This window comes from Cnephaeus nilssonii (assembly GCF_951640355.1).
Source record: "Cnephaeus nilssonii genome assembly, chromosome: 12".
NCBI lineage: Eukaryota > Metazoa > Chordata > Mammalia > Chiroptera > Vespertilionidae > Cnephaeus > Cnephaeus nilssonii.
In genome coordinates, this window is record NC_137083.1 from 8,643,082 (window position 1) to 8,668,922 (window position 25,841).

Here is a 25,841-nt window from a genome sequence, read left to right on the forward strand (position 1 = left end):
CACACACACACACACAATATGCTGGCCTCTTAAGGCGATCGAAAACCTAATTTCACAATCTATAGAGACCTATTCATTTGAAGAAAGTTAGTCTTCATCAAATAATGGGACTTCCCACCAACGGACAGACTTATTCTTTAAATGCTATTATTGTTTACCAAATAACAGTCACTGGGAAAAAAAGTAGTGGGGGAAAGGTGTCAGTGTCATCATAGGACAACCACAGATTTCTAATTGATGCCACATAGGATTCCTAAGTAGGAGAGAAAAAAATAGGGTCCCCACGTATAAACCTAAAGGCCTAGTTTGAAGGAAGAGTGGCAAATTACTGAATACCAGCAACAGCATCAGAACAGATATTCACTTCTCAAAACACATCCATTATTAACACTTGAATCCTGTCAGTGGTTCCTATAACCATCTCCTCCCTCTCTCCCTCATCGCCACCCACCCCTCCCCACCACCAGCCCCAACAGCAACCACAAAGCTGGCCAGCGGTCCTTAGTCTTGTTCCCCGAGTTTATCCCAGATGTCCCTCAGGACCAGCCAGGGTGCAGGGAGTAAGGAAGAGGCGACCGTCGGGGTGTTTGGAAGGTTCTTTAATAGCAAGCGTATGGTAATTACATGTCGGATGAGGTCCCCTCTCCGGGGAGAAAGGCAGATGTGGGCAGGGTCCCCGTTTCGGATTCACACTGCTGGAAGCGTCTAACGAAGGGCAACAACGGTTGGCAACCCATTTCACAGTTTTGTCATTTACAAGAGATTTCTTTGAAAGCAAACAGAAAGGCAAAGAAAGCATATACACCCTGCATGAAATGTTTGTGTGTTTTTTGTTTTGTTTTGTTTTTTTGCCTAAGAAAAAAACCCCAAACGGTTCCTTGCTTATGCTTCTCCTTCAATGGCTAAACTGCTTTTGTACACAAATGCAGACTGGTCACAGATAGTCTCAGGTTTGTTCTAGAATTGACAGTTGACGTTCTCCCCTAAGGAGCTGCCCCGCGCCCAGAGTCCCGCGCCCTGCCTTCACGGGCACGGCCGCCAGAAGGTGCTTCCAGTAAGAAACAGATCTTCAGAAACAGAAACGAGACAAAAGAAAAACCCGGGAAAAGCAGTTTTACAAAGAACAGACTGTCAGCTTTCTCCGCGGCACCCAGCCTCTTGAACACACAGTTCTCGGTAAATGAAATGTTTATTCTTCTGTGGCCTGGTGCCCGCGTGTAACTGCGTATGCCTCCTCAGCCTCACAATGCTTTCAATGGGCTTTCTAACGCAAACTGTTCACAGCTCCTCAATTTTTGTAATCCAAATTAAAATATATATATATATCAAAGACAACGTATTATTTGACAATTTGCCCAATGAACGTGAGCTGGAGCTATTTTACCATGGGCACCACGTTGCCATGGACACCAGAGGCTGCCGGCATCCTGGCAAGTTTCAGAATTATTCTGCATCCATCTGAAAGACTTCAGCCTTTCCTGTGATATCTGGGATCACAAAGCCAAGGTAGCGGATTGAGTCTTTATGGAAGAGGATTCGTTTTTCATTCAAAAAAGCTGTAGGCTTCTCTGGTGACCCGAAGACTAAGCAGCTGGCAATGGCATCTTGAGTTAACACTCACTCTAGGGAAGAGGGATACGCAACCCACCTGAGCTTTAATTGTGCTCTTTCCACACCCTGGAGCTGGGTGCAGTGGGTGGGCCTTGCCCTCGGCCCGCGGGAGGGGCGTTCGGACCCTAGGTCTCCTGGGCAGCTGAGAGCAAGACCAAGTTGGGTTCCCGTTCAGCCTGGCGCCTCTCTGAGGCCTGTTAGCACTTTGGACAGACGGGCTTCTCTGGCCGACAGCTGGCTTACCCGGGACCAGGTCTCCGCCAGATTCACAGGACACTTGCCGTCTCCCTGGCTGGGAGGCATTTTCAAACCCAGGCCTTGCCTCTGAACACGTGGGCAGGCAGTCCCTCTGAGCAAATCGGGCTCCTAGTGGGAGAGCATGAGGAGTTTTCCTGCACCTCACATGGTAACTGCCTCCTGGCTTCTTACTTTCCTTTTTAAAGACTCAGACCCGAATTCTGCCTTCCTCATCTTCTCCCACCCCAGACTTAAGTCCTGCCTGCTCCTACGTGCCTCCCAAGTCACGGGAACTCCCAAGTCACGGGAAACTGTTGATGCCACAGTTTCCCAACGTGTCTGTCACCACGTGCAAGGCAGAGTCCGGCGCTGTGGCACCGCAGCTCCCCGGGTCCACACACGTGTGCTCTGAGGAGACAGAAACGATCTTTGGAGACGTGACTGTGCCCGAGAAGGGCTTCTGCTCACACGTGAAAAGCGGCAGGAAGTAGAGAGGACAGAGGTTTCCCCTTACGCACGCGGGAACCTCAGGCTGGCACCAGGACGCTAGGAGCGGCCCTAAGGAAGAGCCCGGTGTTCCAGCCATTGAAGCACAAGGACTACGTGCTGCTCCGAGCCTGGGGGTCTGGGGGGACGCCTCAGTGCGGCTGAATCCGAGTGTGGCAGCCCCTGTGTGGGTCTCACCTCCCTCCCTGGCTCCATCATTCACTCTCCGATTCCCCGAAGTCTGCTCGGGGCGGTTATCAGAGAAAAGTAACCAGTAGCTGTCAGAAACATGTCCCTGTGACTCACTCAAGTCCAGGACCAAGGTGTGGTAAGGTTATCGCAGGCCTGCAGCGATCCACAAGCAACCGTTCCCCGTTCACACACCTGCACACTCACTCACACAAATACGCGCACACTCACACTCTCTCCCCCCACCGGATGAGATGGCAAAAAAGTAAAAGTCACCCCTACCAGCTATCCCTCATGCAATTTCTCCTCTCAGTTAAGTTAAAGTTACTCCCCTTCCGAAGCCACCATCTGCCAGGGCACAACTAAAACGATGCCTCCCACAGGCAGAGCACGTGCAACTGAGACAAGTCTGGTTTCTGTACCTCCTGGGGCCTGGCTCCCACTACGGAGCAGTTCCATCAGCCGCGCAGGGTCAGGTCCCAGGGGGTGTGGACGCTCACAGACCAACAGAGAGCCGTTCTAAGGTAGCCCGGGGGCCGGGATCCTAAGGAGAGCGAGATTCTAAATCTATTTCCTGCTCATTTCCCTTGATGGTTGCTCTTCAGACCCACACACGTCTTAAGGCAGCTGTGGAAGAATAGTGGTTCAAGCAGGAAGGGCAAAAATCCCTCGTTTCAGGCTAGGTAAGAGACTCGCCCAAGGTCACGCGGTTACCGGCAGAGTCGGCACTAGAACCCAGCTGCCTCTCCTAACTCCCGGCCAGTGCTCCCCCCACTGTGCCACGGCGCCTCCTGGGAACGTGTGTATGGGTCCGTGAAAGTCCAGGCATCGGACCATCTCCATAAACACAGAAACCGCAGGCTGCTCGACCTGCTGACCGACCGACCAGGTGAAACTGCGCCGTGCCAACCCTGACGTCACACGCGACCCGGACCGTGAGCCCTGGCGGGGAGGTGCCCAGAGAAAAGGAAGTTCAGGGGAAACAACCGATTTGCTAACGCCTTTTGAGGTTTTGCCAGGAAAGTAAGGAACATACAGCGATGTTATCCCCAACCCCGGGGGCAAAACAAATACCAGGTTTCTCCCCAGTCCAACGAACGGCTGACTCTACCTCAGCTTCAGTGTTTATAAACGGGACATTCACATGAGAATACCAAAATGCATTTAGTCAAAACCTAACCCCTTTTTAGATAAAGTAACATTTCACATCAATGTCCACTCCATTTTCAAACATATGCACATTTAGGTTTTGAGCCTCTAGGACACACACATTCCAGTTTACCTTGGAGGGGAGCACCCTAGTCAAGCGCCTTCATTTCAGCTGCGGAAGGCGAGCCACCCTGAGCCAGAGCTACAGAAGGGGCGGCTCCCCACACACCTGGGCTCAGGTCTCAGCCAATCAGATCCCAGCGAGCGAGCAGAGCCCGGAGCGCGTTCACCGCATTGGAGGAATCAGCAGGGTTGGTTTTGTTAATAGGCTCCCCCGGAAGGAAATTCACTTGCCTTGAAATTAACCTTGACTATGTTTTCCCAAGACAAGAAAAAATGTGGTTCCTGACGCCCGGGCAGAAAGCACTATATCATTTTACCCCGTGACTTAAAACTGCGGGGCACGGTTTGACCACGAGCAGCCGGGCTCCTCCCAGCAGCAATTAAACAGAAAATGCTGAGACCATCAGGTTTACACCGACGTGCCTGGAAGACAGACGAGACTCCCAGAAGCTCCGAAGCCTCTGCGGCTGCTGCTTTTTTTTATTTGTTTAAATCAAAACGTTCACAACCTAACCGGCACGCATGTTAGAAACATCCCCACCCAGATGCCACGTTCAGCGAAATGCTGTAAAAGGGCATCGGCACCCACGTGGTGAGGACCAGAGGTGCAGAAGGGCCCAAGAAAAGGAGTATTGGAACTAAGTCCATGTTAGCATGACGAAGGATTTCTCCCAAAAGTATTTGTTGGCTAAAGGATGACAGTCTTTTTTCAGTCTTTTTAGCTGAGTATTGTGATCATTAAAACTTCCCCTCTGCACCAAGCTAAGCTGCCATCGAAAGGTCCGTATCACTTTACACATTCACTGCAGGCCTGGCCAGTGTGGCTCAGCTGGCTGAGCATCATCCCATGCACCAAAAAGTTGCTGGTTCGCTTCCCAGTCAGGGCACATGCCAGGGGCTGTGCACTAGATCCCCAGTAGGGGGTGTGCAGGAGGCAGCCCATTGATGTTTCTCTCTCACATCGATGCTTTTCTCCATCTCTCTTCCCCTCTCTCTCAAATCAATAAAAACATTTTTTTAAAAATTTTTTCACTGCAATTGAATTTTGAAGCATTTGATTACAATTTTTAAGTACATACAGTGGGATCTTTTTCTTGACATTTTTCTTAAAAAAGAATAAAAGACAGATTAAGAAAAAAGGATTCCATCGTATTTTTTTAAAAAATGTTATCCTGGTTTATTTTCCCATGAAATTGATCTATGGCTTCAAAGTTGACGTGGCCCTTGGATTTTAGATAGTTTCATGATTTAACAAGTTGCCATCTCGTTATAAAGAGAGAAGGCAAATGTTTCGTATGTGGGACGGTTTACAAACAGTCTAAAGAAGGTGGTAACTGATGTCACCCATTTATATGTTCCACTGTTAAGTCTTGGAATTAGCATGTTTTAAAGTAATTGACCAGGCCAGTATGTTTATACAACCAGGAACCAGTGGCCACGTCCCCAGGTAACTCAGGACTGGCTGCACACTGGGAGGGTCATCCCTCCCTCCCCTCTTCACCCAGAGCTGAGTGGCCATCCTTGCCTGCCCTTGTACTTGCACTTGTGCAGTGTAATGACTAGGCATTAAAACTCATGCTTTATAAGCAAAAACGTTCACTTACGACACGTAACCAGGTACATACAAAGTGCAGACTGCATTTCTTCTCTGCCATGCTTTCCCTCCATAAAGTCACCTGTGAGGACTCAAAACACATCCTTAATACATTCAGAGTTCCCTACACTCCGAGTCAGTGAATGTCAATTCTCCAACAGAAACTCAAGAGAGACCCGTCAGCCACAGAATGGACTCTAAACTAGAAATGGCCAAGGCTACCGAGACAACTCCATAGAAACCCACTGACACGGGAGTCAAATGCAGGTCACTTCTGAGCGTAGCTCATCCCAGATATTTTGTGGCTGTTAAGAAGGTATGTCGCTTTAATTCGGAAGCTGGGAGTCAGACGTTCTGTTGCTGAGAGCTAGCCCAGGAGCAGCAGGCGAGCCCGCCTCGGGTACCACGGGGCTCACTCCTTGGCAGGTGGGAGCCCTTCCAAGTTTACTGCTGACTGACCCCCATTTGGGGGTGGTCCGCCTCTGGCTCCTCCTCCTCCACGTCTGCGCTGTACTCTTCAAACGCGTCGTCATCGACATCCGGAAGCCCCAGTAACTGCAGGGAGAGAAGAGAAGCAGCTGTGAGGCCAAAGGCCCCAGGCAGGAAGGCCACCAAAGCATCTGCCCCAAACCGAGCAGCCCTTACAGGACTCGGCACAGCAGCTACGATTTCCCACGAGAGTCTCCCCAACAATTACGTTTATAAACTTATTAGAGGGAAATAGCAATCCTTCAATGGATGGGGGCCCAAAGGGCTCGTTTTTATTGGGGACCCTGAAGATTCTCTACTTTCAAGCATGAAAACATGACCCCTCCTCCCACCTACGCACAAAGATATGCTATCCACGCACACCCACACAAATCTGGGATGTTAGCAGTAGTACAATGAACAGTGTGACTGTCCCATCAAGATGTCAAAAATCGGTTCCCCTTTTCTTCTCCCCTAAAAGCACAGCTGCTATTATTTATAACACACATACAGAAATGTGGAAACTCTGAAAAGGTTCAACAAAGTGGTTAAATAAGTTATTGGGTGCCCAGAAGATAAAATCTTATATAGCCACTTAAAATAGTATCTAAATAAAAGGGTAATATGCTAATTAGACCAGACGTCCTTCCGGACGTCATTCCAGACAAAGCCGGGACCGGAGGGAAGCCTGGGTCCTGGGTGCCTGCCAGCAGCTGGAGGGAAGCCAGCCAGGGGAAGGAAGGTCTACTCTTGCACGAATTTCGTGCATCGGGCCTCTAGTTTTTAATAATCTAATGATATAAAAATATGCTCACAAGTGTAAAAAGAATGAGTGTTTACATTATGATACATGTTTCTTTAAGTTTACACACAAATGCATAGAAAAGAAGAGTTCAATGAAATACATCCACATTTTAAGAGCATTATTTTTAGACAATGTGATTATGGGTAAATTTTTCCCTTTGTAATCTTCTCATATTTTCCAAATGCTCTCTAATCACCATCAGGGAAAGTCACAATCATCCACAGTAAACATGTTCTGAAAGCACTGGCTGGTCTTCGGTTGGAAACTGAGTGCCATGAGCTGGGCTGGACCAATAGGAACAAGAAGCTCTGGGGTTGGCAGGAAGCCGTGACCTTGGGCACTCTTGAGCCTTGTCCGTGACCATGGGCACCCAGCCCTGGCTCTTCCCTGAGATTGCAGCATACACGAGGCCAAAGGACTTCCTCACACAGTGACCTCATCCCTGGTCAGTCAGTTTGAGGCAACTTCACCAAACGGCCCTATGACCTAAGCTCTAACTGCATGAAGCCACTAAGATAAGACGGGCCACTCTGTTTGCTGTGCACTGCCTCCCTAGTGCCCGGCCACGCCACCCCCACCCATCTCCCTTCCTTCTTCCTGCTCCTCCCCAACTCCCCAAGTGAGACAAGGATAAGCAGAGTCCCAATCCTGGTAACGCCTGGACCGAGGTTCTCAAACCACAACTCTGGCTGGTCTCACGGAGCCCTAGGAACACACCCCGGGCAAGATCGTCTGCCGGCACTCCTGGTCACAGGGCGCCTATGGCCTGCCAGGGCGGCCACGGCCCCCTGCAGATGCGTGCTTTCTCCTTAGAGCGCCGAGCACAGAGCCGTCTCAAAGTGCCACTGCCCGGGGAGCGGTGGGGCAGGAGGGGCACATCCAGCTCATCCCAACAGTTTGTAACCACCTCGTGAGCGGCTGGGAGAAGGGAGACGCTCCTTGCCCCTACCAGGCCTCCCTCCATATCTTAGCGGATGGAATAAAAGATCAACTTTGCCTCTAAAGAGAGAGAAGAGATGGCTGGTACCATGAACGCAGGTGACTCATACTCCGGCGTTCAGGTTTTATTTGAAAATCGAAATAAATCAGACAGAAAGAGTTAAGAAGCATATGAACGAGAATGTGCCTGGGATTCCAAACGATATCACACAGACACGTGACCGTCTAGCATTCCCACCCCTGCCTCCATTCCCATGTATGGCGGGTAAGTCTAAATTTAACTTCTGGATCCGAACTGTGAACAGTGAAGATCTATCAGAGACAGGAGTGCAAACAGACTGGAGAGAATCCTGGAGCCCCTGCTCTCACAGCACCCACACATCCTTGGGAGGAAAACGAGACCGGCCAAAAAATCCTGTCTGGTACATTTAAATGACTGCTGGTAGTTATGATCATTAATTCCTTTTCAATTGACCGGGAAAAACCTGCATGTTCTCTCTGGACAAGTGTTGGCATTTCCAGGGTCTTGCTGTTCACCAAGCTTCCTCTGAACAACCTATGATCACACAGAACTTCTGGGGCCCATATATCCAAACAGGACTGTCCGAGATGGTAGAGAAAAGTTCCATAGACCCAAGAGAGCATGGATGAACTGAAGGACTGAATAGGGGTCTTTTGGAAAGTGGTGTAATTGAGTTGAAGCCACATTCAGTATGGAGATGCTAAAGCATTTGGGGCATTTGCCACCATTTATTTACTGATCGTAATTCTGGTGGTACCAACAGACCCAAGACCCGGCAGTCTGTCTTCTTGATGTGAGGAAAAAGAGGCAGGTGGCAAGATGACTAACGGGCAAGAGTAATAGCTACTCTCTCAGTTTTAGGGGCCATTGTACTTTCTGAAACACACGCACAAGGGTTTGTTTATAATGTGAGCAAAAAACAAAAGCCATAATCAACTTAAAATGGCCCACAGTTCGGTTCGATTCCCAGCCGGGGCGCCAGCCCTCCTCCCCCACTGAGCATGTGCGGATTCTGCCCTTTCTCCAGGTCCCACCTCCTCATGAAGGCCCCGCCCGGCGCTGTGTTCCTCAGTGAGCCCACTCACCCCTGGCACTCTTAGCCCTTCTAGCACAGTGTAGACCAAGCATGTCAAACTCGCGGCCCACGGGCCGCATGCCTCGTTTATTTGGCCCGTGTTAGCCTTTGAGCTCCACATGCTTGGTGTAAACAAAACAGCTTTTAAAAAACACACAACACCATTTCTGATTATAAATGTTTTCTGTGACATCACAGACCATTTAGAAAATACAGAAAAGAAGAACATAAATATCACCTGTCACCCTGCCACCCCGAGGCTCTGTGGTCAGGCGGCCCCTGGGGGACGGAGTGTCCACTCGTCCTCCTTACAGCACTAGGTGGACAAATGCATCTAACACAGTGAGCCGAACGCATTAGCTATTGAATGGTGGTTATCATTTTGCCCAAACCAATGGTGATAAACTTTTGACTATAATACCCCATCAATACCTCTTTCCATCCTTTACGGTAGCCAGGTGCTTCTGTTAAGCATGTGCTAAAAGCACTTAGCAAATTGGTTTTTCTCCCCACCAAGAACCTACGAGTCCTATATAACATTTCACAAAGTCCTGCTCACTCCTCAGCAGTATTTTAGTGTTGTAAATGCTGTACTATGTACCCCATGAGAAATGCATCCTTTAAGCATCCCAGCAACCCTAAGATAACTATTGTCATCGTTTCCTAATCTTACAAATGAAGAAACTGAGAAACAGAGAGGTTAAGTAACTTGGCTAAGGTCACACAGCCATCAAGTGGCAGAGCTGGGATTTGAATCGCTGCCCCAGAGCCCGGGTTGCTCATCAGTGAAGTATCCTGATTCCACATCACTGGGGAGAGACCACAAACACCACCCTGAAGTTCACATCACTAATGTCCTCCCAGGAAACAGCTCCCTCCCTAAGGACCCAGCAACGCGGAGTACGCAGAGCAGGGACTGGGACTCTTGGCGTGTTCTGCACAGGAAGCACCCAGCAGAGCGTCTGGACCAAAATAAACGCTCTGTCTTGTAACGTGGAGTTTCTCGGCAGTTTCTGTGTCTGTCTCTCCTACCACAGCCAGCTCTTCGGGGGCAGGAGCGGGGCGCTGTGCCGTGCCCTCACTCTCTAAAGCAGGGCGTGGGCAAATGCAGGTGACCGATACCTATGGTTGAAAATGTGAAGAAGAACTAGAGGAAAAAATAAAATGACAAAAAAGGATCACTTTTCTTTTTCCTTTTCCCATCCAACAACGGATTTATTGGGGGGGGGGGGGGTCAGTGGGGGGAAGGGGAAACGAGAGAAAGGGGGAGAAGCACAGCCGACAGAGTTGGTATGTGGAGACGGGCAGAGAGCTGCCGTGGCCCGCTCAGCCGCCGGGCAGGACGGCTGGGGAAGGCCAGGTGATGACCCCGCTCTGGGCCGTGCACGCAGGAGCGCACGGCTGCAGCAACTTAATTGACTCTGCTTGACTGATGCCCCAACGGCAGCAGAAGGCTGTCAACAGATGGATCTTATCTTTCTAGAGAGACTGCACAGGCGGGGGCTGGCGAAGGGCGGGCCAAGGGAAACAAGGACTGGCAGCCAGGGAGGAGGCTGTTCTAAGGGGAAAATGTTCCTCACGGGGCTTCCTCGCCTGCAAACAAAAAGCACCACGTTCTCAGGGGGACGATGTGCTGAAGCTCACCTGCCTGACCGCCCCGGAGCCCTGGGGCATGTGCTACTCCAGCAAAACTTCCAACTACACCAGTGCAAGACCCTCCCTGGGTCTTACTCCTAAAGGCAACCTCCCTTAGGCAAGTCAAACAGCAAGCTCTGGCTGCGATGGCTCAGTTAGTTGGGCATCGTCCTGTGCACCGAAAGGTTGCTAGTTCGATTCCTGGTCATGGCACATGCCTGGGTTGTGGGCCTGACCCCTGATGGGGGTCAAGCAGGAGATAGCTCATGGATATTTCACTCTCACATTGATGTTTCTCTCTCTCCCCCTGCTCTAATAAATAAATAGAAAATTTAAAAAATCTATTTGAACCAAATGGGCCAAGAAATTTTTAAAAATAAAATTGAATTGGTTAGATCAGTGGTCGGCAAACCGCGGTTTGCCGCTCTGTTGACTAATGAGTTTGCCGACCACTGGGTTAGATGAATGATGCAAATCAACAAGTGTGGACAAAAGCCACGAAACTTCCAATTCTTGTAGTAATAGTGGGTTAAATGGTTGGGACCAGCTCTCCCACAGGGAACCAACGGCTGGATTCACGATGAAAAATGCCTTCTTGGATACACTGAGGAATTAGGACCTAGAGACGTGCACCTGCTTCTGTCCTGAGGGCATTTGCTGACCGAGAAACCTGACTGCGTGGCTGGCCTATGCTCAGAGCTGGGGGACCAGTCAAAGCCAGGGTCTCCCAAAAGAGCAAACTGTGATGAACCACCCCCACTGTAAGCTGGGACCCCATAGGCCTATTCCAGTGGTTGGCAAACTCATTAGTCAACAGAGCCAAATATCAACAGTACGATTGAAATTTCTTTTGAGAGCCAAATTTTTTAAACTTAAACTTCTTCTAACACCACTTCTTCAAAATAGACTCGCCCAGGCCGTGGTATTTTGTGGAAGAGCCACACTCAAGGGGCCAAAGAGCCGCAGTTTGCGACCACGGGCCTATACCTTGACTCCGGTCTGAATGTCTGTGTCTGAAATTCATGTTGAAATTCTACCCCCCTGAGGTGGTGGTATGAGGAGGTGGGGCCTTTGGGAGGCGATTGGGTCAGGAAGGTAGATTCCTCATAAATGGGACCAAGACCTTATAGAGCAGGCCCCAGAGATAGCTCCCTCCTTCCACCAGGTGAGTGACAGTGAGGAGATGCTGTGACCAGGAAGCGGGCTCTCAGCAGACACCAAGTCTCCTGGTCACCTGATGGTGGCCTTCCCAGCCTCCAGACTGAGAGAAGTACACTTCTGTTGTTCCTAAGCCACCCAGTCTGTGGTAGTTGCTTAGCAGCCTGAATGGGGGTGGGGGTGGGGGTGGGGCCTAAGACAGCTCTCAGGACAAGGATCAACTAGGAGGAGGCAGCCTGCAGCCTGCCTTGGCATCACCTGCAGAGCTCCGAGAACCACAGGCCTGGCATTGCTCAAAGGCGTTCTCAGGCCGACAGGCCTAAGCCCTGGCAGAAGCAAACAACCGCCCCCCGCAACCCCCCTTAGGAAGGTACCCTCATCATGGGCCTCGATTTATTCCTATATATAAATTTTCAAATATGTAAATCCAACACACAAAGAAACACAATAGCAGGAGTGAGAACAGTCAAAACAAATGGCAACAAACAGACTTAGAAACCTTAAAATACTGGACTACCAAACACAGTCTCTCGTGCAACCATGCCTACTATATTCAGAGAAATGACAGACAAGCTTGAAAATTTCAGCAGAAAAGTACCACTGTTTTAAAAGATTTGAAAAAGAAATGAATGGAAATTCCAGAGCAACTATCCTGGCCACGTGGAGTCCAGTGGGCAAGGAACTGAACTTGGGAGAAGTGTGGGGACACTGGCTCTGTCTTCCAGTAATGACAAAGGGAAACAGGCCGTTTTCACAATAGGGTGAGTATTCACTGTACATGCTTTTCAGCAAGAGTGAAGACACTGCTAGCTAGACACAAACATACAGACTCCTAAATCCTAACGGGTGGTGGTGGCTGGGTGGACAAGCTCTCTATAGTGAGTTTATAAAGAGAAAAGAACAGGACCCTTGCCCTGGCTGGTTTGGCTCCATGGATAGAGCGTTGGCCTGCGGACTGAAAGGTCCCCGGGTCAATTCCAATCAAGGACACATGCCCGGGTTGCGGGCTCAATCCCCAGTGTGGGGTGTGCAGGAAGCAGCCAATCAATGATTCTCTCATCATTGACATTGCTACTTCGCTCTCCATCTCCCTTCCTCTCTGAATTCAATCAAAATATATTTAAAATAAGTAAATTAAAAAAAGAAAGAATAGGACCCACACCCAATTTCATCCTTCTCCATGCCCACAGGGGTGGAGGTACCTTTTTTGTGTAGCCTTCTGGCCGCCCCTGAATAGAGGCCTCACCATTATAAGGTGAGGGCACCTGCAGGGCACTTCCCAGCATGTTGGCTGGAAGACTCCTGGGTGAGGACAGGGATATTCAGTTGCCTCACGAAGGCTGTTTGCTTCCCGCCCTAACAGCGGTTCTCAACTCCAGTGATGCTAGAAATAACCACCGTCCCTGCACCGAACAGCTGTGCCACATCCCGTTCCCCCTCCCTCCCGCCCGCAGCCACCCTCCATAGCTGCTATCTTTAAGCCACCAAGCAGACAAGAGACAAACAATTAGTCATCCCAGATTCTGCCCGATTTCCCCACGATCCATGTGTTTCAAAGGGCAATCCGGGTAGGAAACAAGGGCTTCAGAAGCCGGGCGGGCACCTACGGGTCTGAACGACTTGAAGACTTTTTCCAAGACTTCCTGGAGCGTCTTCTTGCCGCAGGAGGAGATGTAGTCCTGGGCCAGCTGCAGGAACGGCAGGCAGTCCTCGCTCTCACTCCACACGTGCTGCGCCCAGGGGCGGGGGAGAGGAGAGAACAGACACAGTCGTTACACGCAGTGTGAACCCGGTAAGCCGGGGAGAGCTTTTCCAGCACAGGGACTGGAAGCAGAGTAAGATGCATATGGTCACTGACTTGTCTGCTCTGAAAGGGATCAGAAAAGGCAGACCCTACTGCCCGGCCAGTGTGGCTCGGTGCTTGAGCATCGACCTATGAACCAGGAGGTCATGGTTCAATTCCCCGTCAGGGCGCAGGCTTGGGTTGTGGGCTCGATCCCTAGTGTGGGGCATGCAGGAGGCAGCTGATCAATGATTCTGTCTCTTCATTGGTGTTTCTATCTCTCTCTCCTTCTCCCTTCCTCTCTGAAGTATATATATATACTTCTATATATACTTCTATATATATATATATACTAGAAGCCCGTTGCACGAAGTTTCGTGCAATAGACTTTCACCTGGCTGCCGGCACCAGTTTTCTGCCAGCAGCAGTTTTCCTCTGGCCACCCGCCGATCAGAGCGCCTCCCGCCAGCGCGATCGGCTACCCCTGGGGAGGCGCTCCGATCAGCGGGTGGCCAGAGGAAAACTGCTGCTGGCGGAAAACTGGTGCTGGCAGCCACGCAATCGGCCACCCCGAGTTCCGCCACCAGCGTCTTCCGCCGGCCCCATGGGTCCTTCCGCAGCGTCCCCGCGAGTCCCCGCCCCCCGCTCCTACCGCCAGCCAATCGGCCACCCTGAGTCCCGCACCCCGCGCCTCCAGCCGGCCCAATCGTGGGCGTAGCAGAGTGATGCAATTTGCATATTACCTTTTTATTATGTATGATATATATATATATATATGCCAAGTGACTGGAATGCCGGAACGACCGGTTGCTTTGACACACACTGCGGCCCCAATCGCCTGCCCTCCCCCCCCACTGGTAGCGGGGCTGGCCGGCCAACCTCCCACGTCCCCTCCCCCCCCCCCAGCCAGGTTGGGGCGGGCTGGCTGGACCCCACCTGTGCACGAATTTGTGCACTGGGCCTCTAGTAAAAATATATTTAACGAAAAAGAAAATGCCGACCCTGTGCTCCTGGTCCATAATCTCACCTGCTCAATTCGCAACAGATCTGCTCATAGGTTGTAAACAGGGCAGTGGGGCCGACAGCCCCCACCCACAATGTCCACTGCCCCCCCCCCCCCCCCCCCCCCCGTTCTAGTGCAGGCCGAGGGCAGCTTTCAACCAGGAGGGAGCAGAAACCAAGAGCCTGCCTGATCCTTGACTTTGCCTACGGCTGTAGCTGAAGGATTAATTAAACATAGTTTGTAACCACTAACTTGGAACAAGACATTCTTTACCCAGATTAGCCTGTGAGCGGGGGTGATGGTAAATTTATTTCAAAATGAAATGAATTTAGGAGAACACACAGAAAAGTCATCACTCAGTCACTGGGGGGTGGGGGGTGGGGGTGGGGGAGAGAAGACTTCTGAAAGTTCACCTTCCCTTAAAATGCTTTAAGAAGGCTCACGCCCAAGCCTCACTTCACAATGTGAACCTACACCCAGAGGAGACTGGCTCTAGGTTTTACATTTTTCTTAAGCCTAGACGAGTTCCCCTCCTCCCCCTCCTCCTCCTCCTCTTCTTCCTCTTCTTTTTTAATCCATGTGAGGATATCCATTTTAGCACATCTTTAAGACAAGTCTCTCATAAATGTTCCAGGATTTGGAATAAGCACAAGAAACAGGCGGGAGAGATCTAGATGAGGAAGCGACAGGCCATGGGCTACCAGGATAACGTCAGGGTATGTATCAGTTATCAAAAATCACTGTTTAGAGGGGCCAACTAATGACAGCTCGACGCTGGTTTTTAAAAAGCATAGAAGGCCCAGCCGGCATGGCTCAGTGGTTGAGTGTTGACCAAGGAACCAGGAGGTCACCGTTTGATTCCCGGTCAGGGGGTTGTGGGCTCGATCCCCAGTAGGGGGCTATGCAGGAGGCAGCCCATCAATGATTCTCTCACCACTGATATTTCTTCTATCTCTCTCTCCCTCTCCCTTTCTCTCTGGAATCAATAAAAATACATTTTAAGAAGTGCAGAGGTACGGGAAGAGGGAGACATTGGCAGATGGGAATAAGCAGCAGCAGCTAAGCAGCAGGAGGTGAGATTTATTTGGAGAAAGGGTCCCTGTCAAGCACATACCTACTCCCTCCCATGAATACAAATGACTAGGGCATCACCCCAGACAGTCCATGCCCATCACTCAGTACACGCACTTCACTGTCTTCCTCCTCATGGCGGCGTTTCCAAGGACTGGATCTCCAGACTCCAAATACTGCTCAGACCTGAGGGAGACTAACGAGGTGCGGGGTGCCGTCTTCACAGCCAATTACGTGTGTTTCACAGAAGCAAAGGCCCGTTTCCCACACACGCTGCCCGGGCCCAGCAGACTCCCAGGGTAGCTTTTGACTCGACCTCATAACGCTGTAACTTCTACCTCCTCTAACTGAGAGAACAGTTCAAACGCGATTCCCCCTTAGAGACCCTTCAAGTTGTGGAGCCGCCGAAAAGCCATTTCTGGAACAGCCTCTCCCCGTGTACGGAAGTGGGGCAGGACTAAGCGCTCTCGTGCCCATCATCCAACCTGATTCTTAATCGGCGGGGATTCAGCAAGAACAAGAAAGTCCACTTTAACGCGGGTCAGCTCAGCACCCATGCTCACGCTCAAATTTTAACAAGTGTCTTTCAAATTCGTACCCACGTTAACGATGGGATTACCACCTAGCATCACCCAGGAAGGAGACTTTTAGCCTGACCTCCCTAGACCTGAGGACTAGAGAAAAGGCAACAAGTCTAGTAGGTGCCTGCCACAGTGCCTGGCTGGCAGGCCGGAGTACCCCTCGCCTCTGGAGTGTGCAGGGGAATGGGGGTGGGAGGGTTCCACCTGCCGCCTGGCTAAGGTCACATGCTGAGCAAATCATGACACCCACTGGGACCTCCCCGAGGACACTGTCCAAGGCAACTGGGGCTGTAGCTCGTTCAGAAGTAGGTGGACCCGTGTGTGCCTGTTTCTTCAATTACAAAGTAAACTAAGGCAAGGGCGTCACTCACAGGACCCGCAGCGCAGCGCACCCGCCTCTGCGTGGAACTGGCCTGCTGCTCTGGCGAGGTGGCGTTCGGGCATCTCCACAGGAGACGGTTCAGGTCACAACTGTCACTGCTCCACTTCCCGAGTTGTTGATTTGTGGACATATTTTGGAGAAGGAAGAATTAACACCCACTAAAGGGCTTTCCATCCAGTCTGCCCCAACTTCTCTCATTTGGCTAACTCACCCTGGATTCCCTGTCGTGTTAGTTTAAAAAAAAAACAAACAAAACAGGTTTTACTGAATCCCTGCCCCTAGGATAAGGCGAGAGAGCACAGGGTTTGGAAAAAGACAGACTCAGGTGTACATGGCCCCTCAAAAGACACCACTAATGGTTTCAAATCCACTGTATCTCACAACAAACGTATCCGTTTTAATTTTTTGAAATTGTGTCCTTCCCAAACTAACCAAGGCCATCAGCAAAGACCCACAGAGTACAAAATGTGATGACCTAAAAAACCGCCTGCAGTTGGGAAAACAAGGACAAAGGGGAAACAACGGAAGGAAAAGAAGATAGGACCCAGTGAGATCAGGACCAGCCGTGCAAGGTGGGCGGGCCTGGCCACGTGCTGGAACGGGACACAGATTTGCCTCCAGAGCCCCATGGGAAGGCAGGAGATCAGTGCCCGGAGGCGGTGCCCCCGGACCAAACCGGGCCTTCAGAACGAACGGGCAAGGGGCTGGGGGCAGGATGGCTACCTCTTAGGAAAAAGAGAGGGACCCTTTCCAACACCAGGGCAGGGCAGGGCAGGGCAGGGCAGGGCAGGAAGGACGTCAGGCAGATGGGCTGATGCTCCTGGAATCAGGATGTGGGTCTAGTCGTGTCCAGAGACAAATGGGTCACTGAAGGCCGGAGTCCTGAGCCAAGGGCTTGGGCGGCCCCCGTGACTGCAGCTCGGGGAGTGTGTGAAGCACGTGCAGCCAAACACCCACTTTGGCCGTGAAAACAGGGGTCCGAGAACGCGTGGCTTTGAACAACGTGCAGTGGTCCCCGGGCAAGTGTAAAAGCAGGCACAGATGTCTTGGCTTTCCGATGGGGTTGTGCCACAACAGGAGGAATGCCAGGCCAGGGCTCCGTGAAGGGGAGGGATGCAGGGGTCTCCAGCTTTAGGGTGCATGTCACTTGGAGGGTTATTAAAACACAATGAAATCATGGGGTCCCAGCGGGACTGTCTGATGGAAGCAGGGCTGAGCGTTTGCATGCCCAACTGGCCCCCAGGTGATGCTCAGGCGGCAGGATCTGGGGCCACACCTTGAGAGCCAGAAGCAGAGCAGAAAGGTAATTAACTTCCAAGGTGGTGGGTGGTGGCGGGGAGGAGGGGAGCATTACTGACTACAACCAAGTCCAAACCGCAGGTCAGCTGAAGCTCCAGAGCAGCCTCTGCCTCCCGACAGATTCCGGCCGTTAGGAGCTGCAAGTCCCCGGGGTGGGGGTGGGGGGGCCCTGGGCTTTGGAACAGGCCCTCTAGGCCCTCCCTTCTGTTATCAGGTTGGGCCGGAGTCTATCATCCAAGCTGCCCGGCTTCAGACAATAGAGCGTGTCCTCTGGAACCAGGAAAAAGAGCTTCTTTCTGCTTTCTGCAGCGTAGGCGGCAATATCCAGCGTCTCCAAAAATGGTAAGAGAAGATCAAGGTCTTTCAACCCTACAGTGACCTTCTCCAGCACCCAGGGCCTTGCCACCGGCCTCACTCTCACTGTGGTCCTGACTTGAGAACTTTCTGGCGTCAGCAGTACCAAGGGATCCACTTTGAGTTTTGGCAGCTCCATCCCAAGTGGACTGCGGTCCCCAGAAGAGATGGCATAAGAGACAAGCCAGGAGCCATCTCAGGCATGTCTCTCCTTACCTATGTGACCAAGTAACCACCTTTCGACTCTGGAGAAAACAGAACTTGTTGAAAGAGATGGCATTGTGTTTCCATGGTGGGACAGTGGGGAGAAAGCACTTCCTTGGCTAATTTAACCTCTACCCTCGGACACGCAGACTTCTGCACAGGGCGGGAAGAGCATGGCTGGCCGTACCCATGACCTGCTCCTGACGTCAGCCAGGGAGGTTACCGAGGCTCAGAGAGGTTGCGCAACTTGTCTGTGATCACACAGGGAGCAAGGGGCAGAGCCAGGACATCACCAGGTGTGCATGCCTTCAACCTCAACTCCTTCCTTGGCAAGACACAGAAAACAAGAAGACTCACAGGAAGGTTAAAAAGGTCATAGGAGAGACCCAGCAGACTGACTCTCATTAGCGGGCGTCCAATCAGTGCCTATTCACATGGATCTGAACTCACATTAGCATAACCTTACCCTCCCCGGGATGTGCATCTAAGAAGGAAGGACTTCTCTTTGTTCCTGCAACAGTCTCTCTAGACAGATGCTCGGCCACTGTGGAAAGCTCTGCAGTCTACCACTATTCCCCTTCATCCTCACCATAACGATGCAATGCAGATGCGATTATCCTCACCTGACAGAGGAGGAAACCGAGGGTAGAGGTTAAGTTAGACAAGGGCTCTCTCTCCACTACCCCTCCCCCCAGGTAAACACAGTGCCTTCTCATTCCAACAAGTTCTATTTTCTCCAGAATCAAAAGGTTGTTACTTGGTCACATAGTTAAGGAGAGACACGCCTACAATGGAAATGGAGAAAACGATACAGACATAGCCATACACACGTAAAGTGACGTTAGTTTTCTATAAATAAACTCTGTTAATACTATGACAACTGCGGCCTTTGTTTTTGTATCGAGGAGGGAGGGACTCAACTACACAGCATTTTAGATCCAAACATGCTGTGATGGGTTGGCAGAAAAAGTAGGACAAGGAAGGAGCTGTTTTTTGGCCCTGTCATTAGCGCCCAGGCCCAGGGAGGGGCAGGGCAGGAGACAGCGGAGGGGCTGCCGTGCCCACCTACTCAAGGGCCCCTCTGTCAGGCTGGTACATTACTGGCTGCCAACACCCTGCTCCTCAAACCTGGCAGCGCCCTCAGGACTTTCTGAGTAGGCAGAGGGGGGCACGTGCCACCTTCTGGGATCCCCCGGCCCTCTCCCATTTTAGCCAGGCAGACTCAGCCCTGTCCTTGAACCTCCAGCTTCATTTTATCCCAGGACCTGACATCATGGGCCATCCACAGGGAGGGGCCGGAACCAGGGCAGCAGTTTGGAAAGGGACAGCGTGAACTGGGTGGCCTGTGAAGCGAGAAGGGGACAGAGTGCACAAGGGACCCGGGAGCTGCCAACGCGGAGGGGAAATAAAAGGAAGTCCTTGTTCACAGGCCTCGGGAGCGCCTGGCCTTGATCCTGCCTGTGGGACACTCCGCCGGGTGGGAAGGGCAGGCCTCTGGGCTTGGGCTCAAGTCCTGGCTCTGTCACTTCTTGGTGGCACAGTCCCCACGAGCCCCTTGCACTCACTGAGCCTGTTTCCTCGCCTGTGACGTGGGGATAAGACGACCTACCTCATAGAATTTTTAAGAGGCTCAAGAAGCCGCCCTTGAACCCAGCCTGAACTGGGTCCCCAGCTGTCACTCCTGGGCTGCTGTTTTCAGAGTAGGGCTATGGTTCAAGTTGCTCTACCTCTTGACAGCTGTGGGGAGTTAGTTAACCCCCCTGCGCTTGAGTTTCCTCATCTGTGAAGTGGAGATAATTACAGAGCACCTTACAGATTACTAAGAGTCAATGGGTTCATCTACGCGAAGGATTAGAGCACGGTCCGATACACAGTAAACTGCACATCAGTGGTAGCTGTTATTGCTTTTTGATGCTGTCATTCTTGAAATTTAACGTCTGCACTAGACGGACGTTCATTCATTCTTATAAACACAGACGGAGCACCTTCGCGTGTCTGACAGTGTTCCAAGTGCTGGGGTGCAGGGAAGACCAAGACAGACAAGGTCACAGCTCTCAGGAGGCTGATGAGTCCAGAGGGGGAGGCAGAAAAGAAACTATTTACTTGAAAGAGACTGTGAAGTACGAACCAGTGCTATGGGAAGACTAAAGAAGGTGAGGGATTGTGCCGTCAGGTTTCTCCCAGGCCTGATGGCGGAAAGGAGCTGGCCATGTCAAGTCGTGGGGGGAAGAAAGTTCTAGCAGAGGGCACAGTGATACAAAGGCCTTCTGAGCACGGCGTGTCTGCAGACCGGGAAGGCCCGTGTGGCAGGAACACAGCAAGCAAGGCGGATGAATGGCCCCACATGAGACCGGAAAGGAGGCAAGAGACAGATCACGCGTGGGCTTCAAGTCAGGCTAGGTCAGTGGTCGGCAAACCGCGGCTCGCGAGCCACATGCGGCTCTTTGGCCCCTTGAGTGTGGCTCTTCCACAAAATACCACGTTTTTAGCAAAGGCCAGCTTAGGAGTACTCTAATTAAGTTAATAACAATGTACCTACCTATATAGTTTATGTTTAAAAAATTTGGCTCTCAAAAGAAATTTCAATCGTTGTACTGTTGCTATTTGGCTCTGTTGACTAACGAGTTTGCCGACCACTGGGCTAGGTGAGGGGGGGAGGGCTGGGGGCATGACCTGGATTATATTTTAAATAGATCTGGAGACCCTTCGGAGTCACCCCATTTTAGGCACTTTTCCAAACAGCCGGCGAGTAAGCTACGAATATTGTTGTCCCTGTTTTACATCCGTGGGAATCATGGCGTAGAGATTAAATAACTTTCCCTATGGCATGAAGTTAGAGGTGGGGGGCTGGGGTGCAAACCCAAGGAGCCTGACCCCAGAGCCTGCACGCTCCTAAACACTAACCAACACTGTCTTGGACGGGGAATGAGGGCCGAGACCCTCTTCGTATTCCAGGCAGCCCTGGCCTGGTGCAAAGTAAGCCCTCCATACATGGTCGTTGAATGAAGGATGTGAAGACACTCTGTACGCTGAGAAATGCTATGTCAATATTCTTTTTAAGAAATCCTTCAGGTTTTAGGAATTCCAACCATCTCAAGTTCCTTTTAATGCTGAGCAGACTTTCCTGGGAAAGGGAACCCAGTGCAGTAGGACATGTACGTGGTGCCCGAGGTCCTTTAACTAGAGGCACACAGCGGCTCCACGGACCTGGCCTGGGCAGACCGGAGAGAGGTCTGCGCGAAGAAACCGCCAGGGGTTGGCATCTGGTCCCCGAGGGCCTCTCGAAACTGAGAAAGGAAGTCCCTTTCCCTCTTCTTTCTTCCTCATCTATTTCATTTCATCGTCAGTGAACGAATACAGTCAAGCCTTTCCTTGCCCAGGTGGGAAAACATTTACCATATGGGCGGTCTTGAAAAGGCTGATGTGCATAATGTTTCTGAATGGCTCGAGGTACATATTCAAGACAAGAGAATGGCCTCGCTCTTCCTCCACCCGCTTCATCTCCTCGGAGTAATTTATTTGGATGCGCCTCCTTCTGTCCCAGAGGGAGGCCGTGTGGAACGCTCCCCATAAAATCCAGAACCTCCCGAGTCTCTTGCCCTAGGTCACAGTAAGGAGGGGGGAAGGCCACTGGGGGGCTAGGGAAGCCCAGGCTGGGAGGGACTCCTAACATGGCAGTCAGCTGGACCCCCGTGCCCTTGCCACTGGATCCCTGGGGCTTCCTCTCACTCTGACAATGGAGCAATCCCCTCTTACTGACTTGCACTCCCCTCAGTAACAAGTAACACTCATTCTACCACAGTCCACAGTGAGTGTGCTTCCAAATGTTTATAGCTTCCTTGCTTCACAAGTTCCTGTGATGGAGGCACCCTGACTTACTTCATGTGAGAAGTGAGAACATTGAAGCTCTTTAAAAAAGCAAGACAAGCCCTAGCTGGTTTGGCTCAGTGGATAAAGCGTCAGCCTTCGAACTGAGGGGTCCCTGGTTGCGGGCTCAATCCCCATGAAGGGGGGGGGGGCGTTGCAGGAGGCAGCCAATCAATGATTCTCTTTCATTGACGTTTCTATCTCTCTCTCCCTCTCCCTTCCTCTCTGTAATCAATAAAAATATTTTTTTTAAAAAAGAGAGAGACAAGCTTAAACTCAGGGAACCCCAGATCCAACCTCTGATCCAAATCTGTGGGGCCCTGGCTGTGAGTGGGGGCCGTTAGGTGCTTTATCTATCCAGTCGCCTGGGCCCTGGCTTTATACCCATTTTCTGGATGTGTCAACTGAGCTGGGTGACGGCAACTGACCCGAGTCACAGGGCCAGAACTCCAGTCTGGCTGTCACCCCAGGGCATCCCTCTTCCAGTGTCCAGGGCTGGGGCCCAGATGGGTTCTTCCCAGCTGCAGGGTGGGGTGGAGGGGTGGGCGGAGCCTGCTTTATTGCCAGGGCCACCTCTCTGGGATGAGAAAGGGGATCTCGCTGTCTCTCGGTAACTCCTTTGAGAACTTCCCCTCGGCGGTGGGCGCGCGCCGGCGTGGACCTGGGCACGGCTTTGTCTCGCCCACCTGAGGGCAGGGCCGGGCGCTGTCTAGGCGCCGCCCTGCCTCCATCTGCTGCAGCGGCAGCGGCGCCAGCTCCAGGCTCAGGCCTGTGACCACACGGTAACCCGAGCCCACAGCCACCTCCATCTTACATTTGGGGACCCTGACACCTCACCCCACCCCCGTCCTTACAAACACTTCCTGGAGCGCCCAGTCTTCCCACCCCCAAACCCCCTGTCCTCCTCACCCCCTTCCTAAACTGCCAGCACCAAGATCCCAAGTGGGCGCGGGGTGCAAAGTCAAAGATTTGGGCACAGCAGTTCCAGGTCCCCTCCCTCCGAGCCCGAGCCCGGGGCAGGAGCAGGAGCAGGGGCAGGAGCGGGGCAGGAGCGGGGCTGGGGAATTCCCTCTCATCTGGGCAAACCACAGGCTTGGGGGAGGGGTGCGCGGCGGGCGCCCCAGCCGGACAGAACCCGCTCCGAAGCTCATAGAGGAGCCGTGGAAGCACAGGGGATAGGCGTGCCCGTGTGTGTGTGTGTGTGTGTGTGTGTGTGTGTGTGCATGCGCACGCGCGCGTGCGTTTTTAAGATCCGGGGTGTAATTCCGCAAAGAAGGTCCAGGGGACGGGGCACCGCTAGTGTGGACAGAGGCTTTGTGTCCAAACACGCAGCGCAGGGACCAACCCGGGGAGCGGGTGGGGTTCCCCAGGCGGGGGCACCTGGAAGCCTCGTGTCCGCGCACCGGGAGGGAACGGCATTCCCCACCCGGACGGGGCGAGTGGGTGCAGGAAGCTCCGGACTCTGGATCCTGCGGGAGGGGTGGTGCGCCCCGGGCCGGGCCGGTGCGACGCGGGACACCCGGGAGATGCTCCAAGCCAAGCACCGCGCACGGGCCTTGGGGTCGCGTCCCTGAAACAGCCCACCGCCGCCCGGCCCTCCGGATCCTCAGGGCGCCCCTGCCCGCCGCCCACCGGCCCCGCCCGGAGCCTGACACCGGAGCAGCGGGGTGCGCGGCGGCGCGGGGTTACGCCCTCCCACCCCGCGCCCCGCAGCCTCCCTCGCGCGGATGCGGTCCCTCCTACCGGCACTCACAAAATTGTCCCCGCAGCCGTTGTCCGGGCACAGCACGTAGAAGGAGACGCCGGGGTCGGCGTAGAAGTCCATCCTGCGCTCCGTCTCCTCCGTGGCGATGAGCTCGAAGGGCGTGTTGGAGCACCATTTCTCCGCGACGTCCGCCAGCTGCTGGAAATCCATCCTGCCCGCCGCGCCCGCGCCTCCTCGCCGCCGCCTCCCGCTCCCTCCGCCTCCCGCCCGCCCGCCCGCCCTCCTCTCCTCGGGGTCCTCCTCCGGGCGGGCAGCGCGCGGCTCCGCGGGCTCCGGGGCAGGCGGCGGGCCGGGCGGCGCGGAGTCCTGGGTCCGGGCTCCTCCCGGCGGCGGTGTTTACATGCTGTGTGTAGCGGGTGGGCGGCGGCCCGGCCCGCTGGCCGCGCCCGGCTCCTCCCCGGCCCGCCCCCCGCCCGCCCCCTTCGGGCCGCCGAGGAGGCTGGCACGGACCGGACGGGCGCGCGCTGCGGCGGGGTGGGGCGGGGCGGGCCAGGAGCTCCGCGGGCTTCCCAATACCAACCCCCCTTTTAAATAAAGGACCCCGGAGCGTCCCGGGGCCTGGGCGAGGCCGGGGCCACCCCGGGCCGTGACGTCACGGGCCCCAGCCAATCCCGGGAGCCGGAGGCCTGCGTCCGGGCTGGCGAGTGGGGTGATGTCTCAGCGCGGGCCCCGCACCCGCGGCTTCCCGGCTTACAGGGAAGCGGAGAAAGCGGGCGGTCCCGGTGGCCGCTTCTCTGGAGTGAAAAGGCCGGGAAAGCGCTTTCACGAATGCGGTTTAAATGCAGGGACATCCACAGGATCGCAGATACCTTGTCCCTTGTCTGAGGCCAGCCGTGGAGGAGCTGAGAAAACCTCAGGGAACACGGCGCTTGTCTTTCTCAGAATCAACGCGCGGCCCTCCGATGGCGGTAAAGAAATGTTTCCGCAAATACACCTACTAGACACTGATCTGAGCGTCCATTTGGAGAGGAAAAGGACCCCCCTCCCCCCCAAAACACACACACACACACACACACACACACACACACACACACACACACTTGCATAAAGCTGAGTATTTCTTAGAAATAAGCCTCCTGAGACTGTCTGGACTATTATTCAGCTTCACTTCGTAGTGCATAACCTAACACGAGGCGCTGCTAGTTTGGAGAGCAGAGGTACATTTTAAAACAGGAGTACGTGCCCAACAACCGCACCTGTTGAATGCTCGCTGGCTGCCCGGACTCGACAGGCATGGCTGGATTGCAGAAAATGCGCTGGAGAGAGCCCTCGCCCGCAGGAATTGAATGACTACCAGCAATGACACTTAAATAGCATTCATTCTACAAACATTCCATCAGCTTTTATTTTTAAAGTCTGTCTTCTGAACCGGGCCCCGTGCTAGCCCTAGGGATATAAATATGAATAATATGTGGCTCCTCCCTCCAAGGGCTAGCAGATTCGGCAAGGGGAGCTCATGACATATGAATCCATTTGAATACACCCTTTACTCAGTAGCATAGATGTGATTATGGGAAGTTTATTCTTGCACATTTCTGGAATAGGAATTATTTTTTAAAATATGTTCTTACTAATTTTAGAGAGAGAGGAAGGGAGAGAGATACAGAAACTTCGATGAGTGAGAAACATCGATTGGCTGCCTCCTGCATGCCTCCTACTGGAGATGGAGACCGAACCCCTGCCCTGACTGAGAATCGAACCAATGACCTATTGGTTCAGGGGTTGATGCTCAATCACTGAGCCACACTGGTTGGGAATTCCCCAACCCCGCTGTGGAATAGGAATTCTTTTCTCCTTGACTTACCTTAGTAAATCAAAGCTGCCTTCCTACAGTGAACTGAGGTATGTACCCTTGACCGGAATCGAACCCGAGACTCTTAGTCATTGGGCTAATGCTCTATCCACTGAGCCAAAATGGCCAGGGTGGGGCCTGGTTTTTTGCCATCAAGGAATTTACAGACTGTAAACTCTGCAGGATTCTAAGACTACCTAGATCCCTGCCCACCTGGTGTACACACCCTCCCAATTACTCAATCAAACA

General features: G+C 52.7%; 1 protein-coding gene across 2 annotated transcripts; it reads right to left on the reverse strand.

The window, feature by feature from the left end:
- Window positions 1-596: 596 nt before the first annotated feature.
- Window positions 597-24,293, reverse strand: MTURN (maturin, neural progenitor differentiation regulator homolog). Of its 2 annotated transcripts, none has more exons than XM_079785946.1 (3): window positions 23,789-24,293; window positions 13,099-13,221; window positions 597-5,944 (listed from the first exon to the last, which is right to left on the reverse strand). In XM_079785946.1, exons 1-3 carry the CDS (start codon window positions 23,948-23,950, stop codon window positions 5,834-5,836), a joined length of 396 nt encoding a protein of 131 aa, XP_079642072.1. In that variant the 5' UTR covers window positions 23,951-24,293; the 3' UTR covers window positions 597-5,833. The 2 variants fall into 2 exon arrangements, with proteins under 2 accessions (XP_079642072.1, XP_079642073.1); XM_079785947.1 differs by lacking the exon at window positions 23,789-24,293 and adding an exon at window positions 16,301-16,508.
- Between the last annotated feature and the right edge of the window lie 1,548 nt (window positions 24,294-25,841).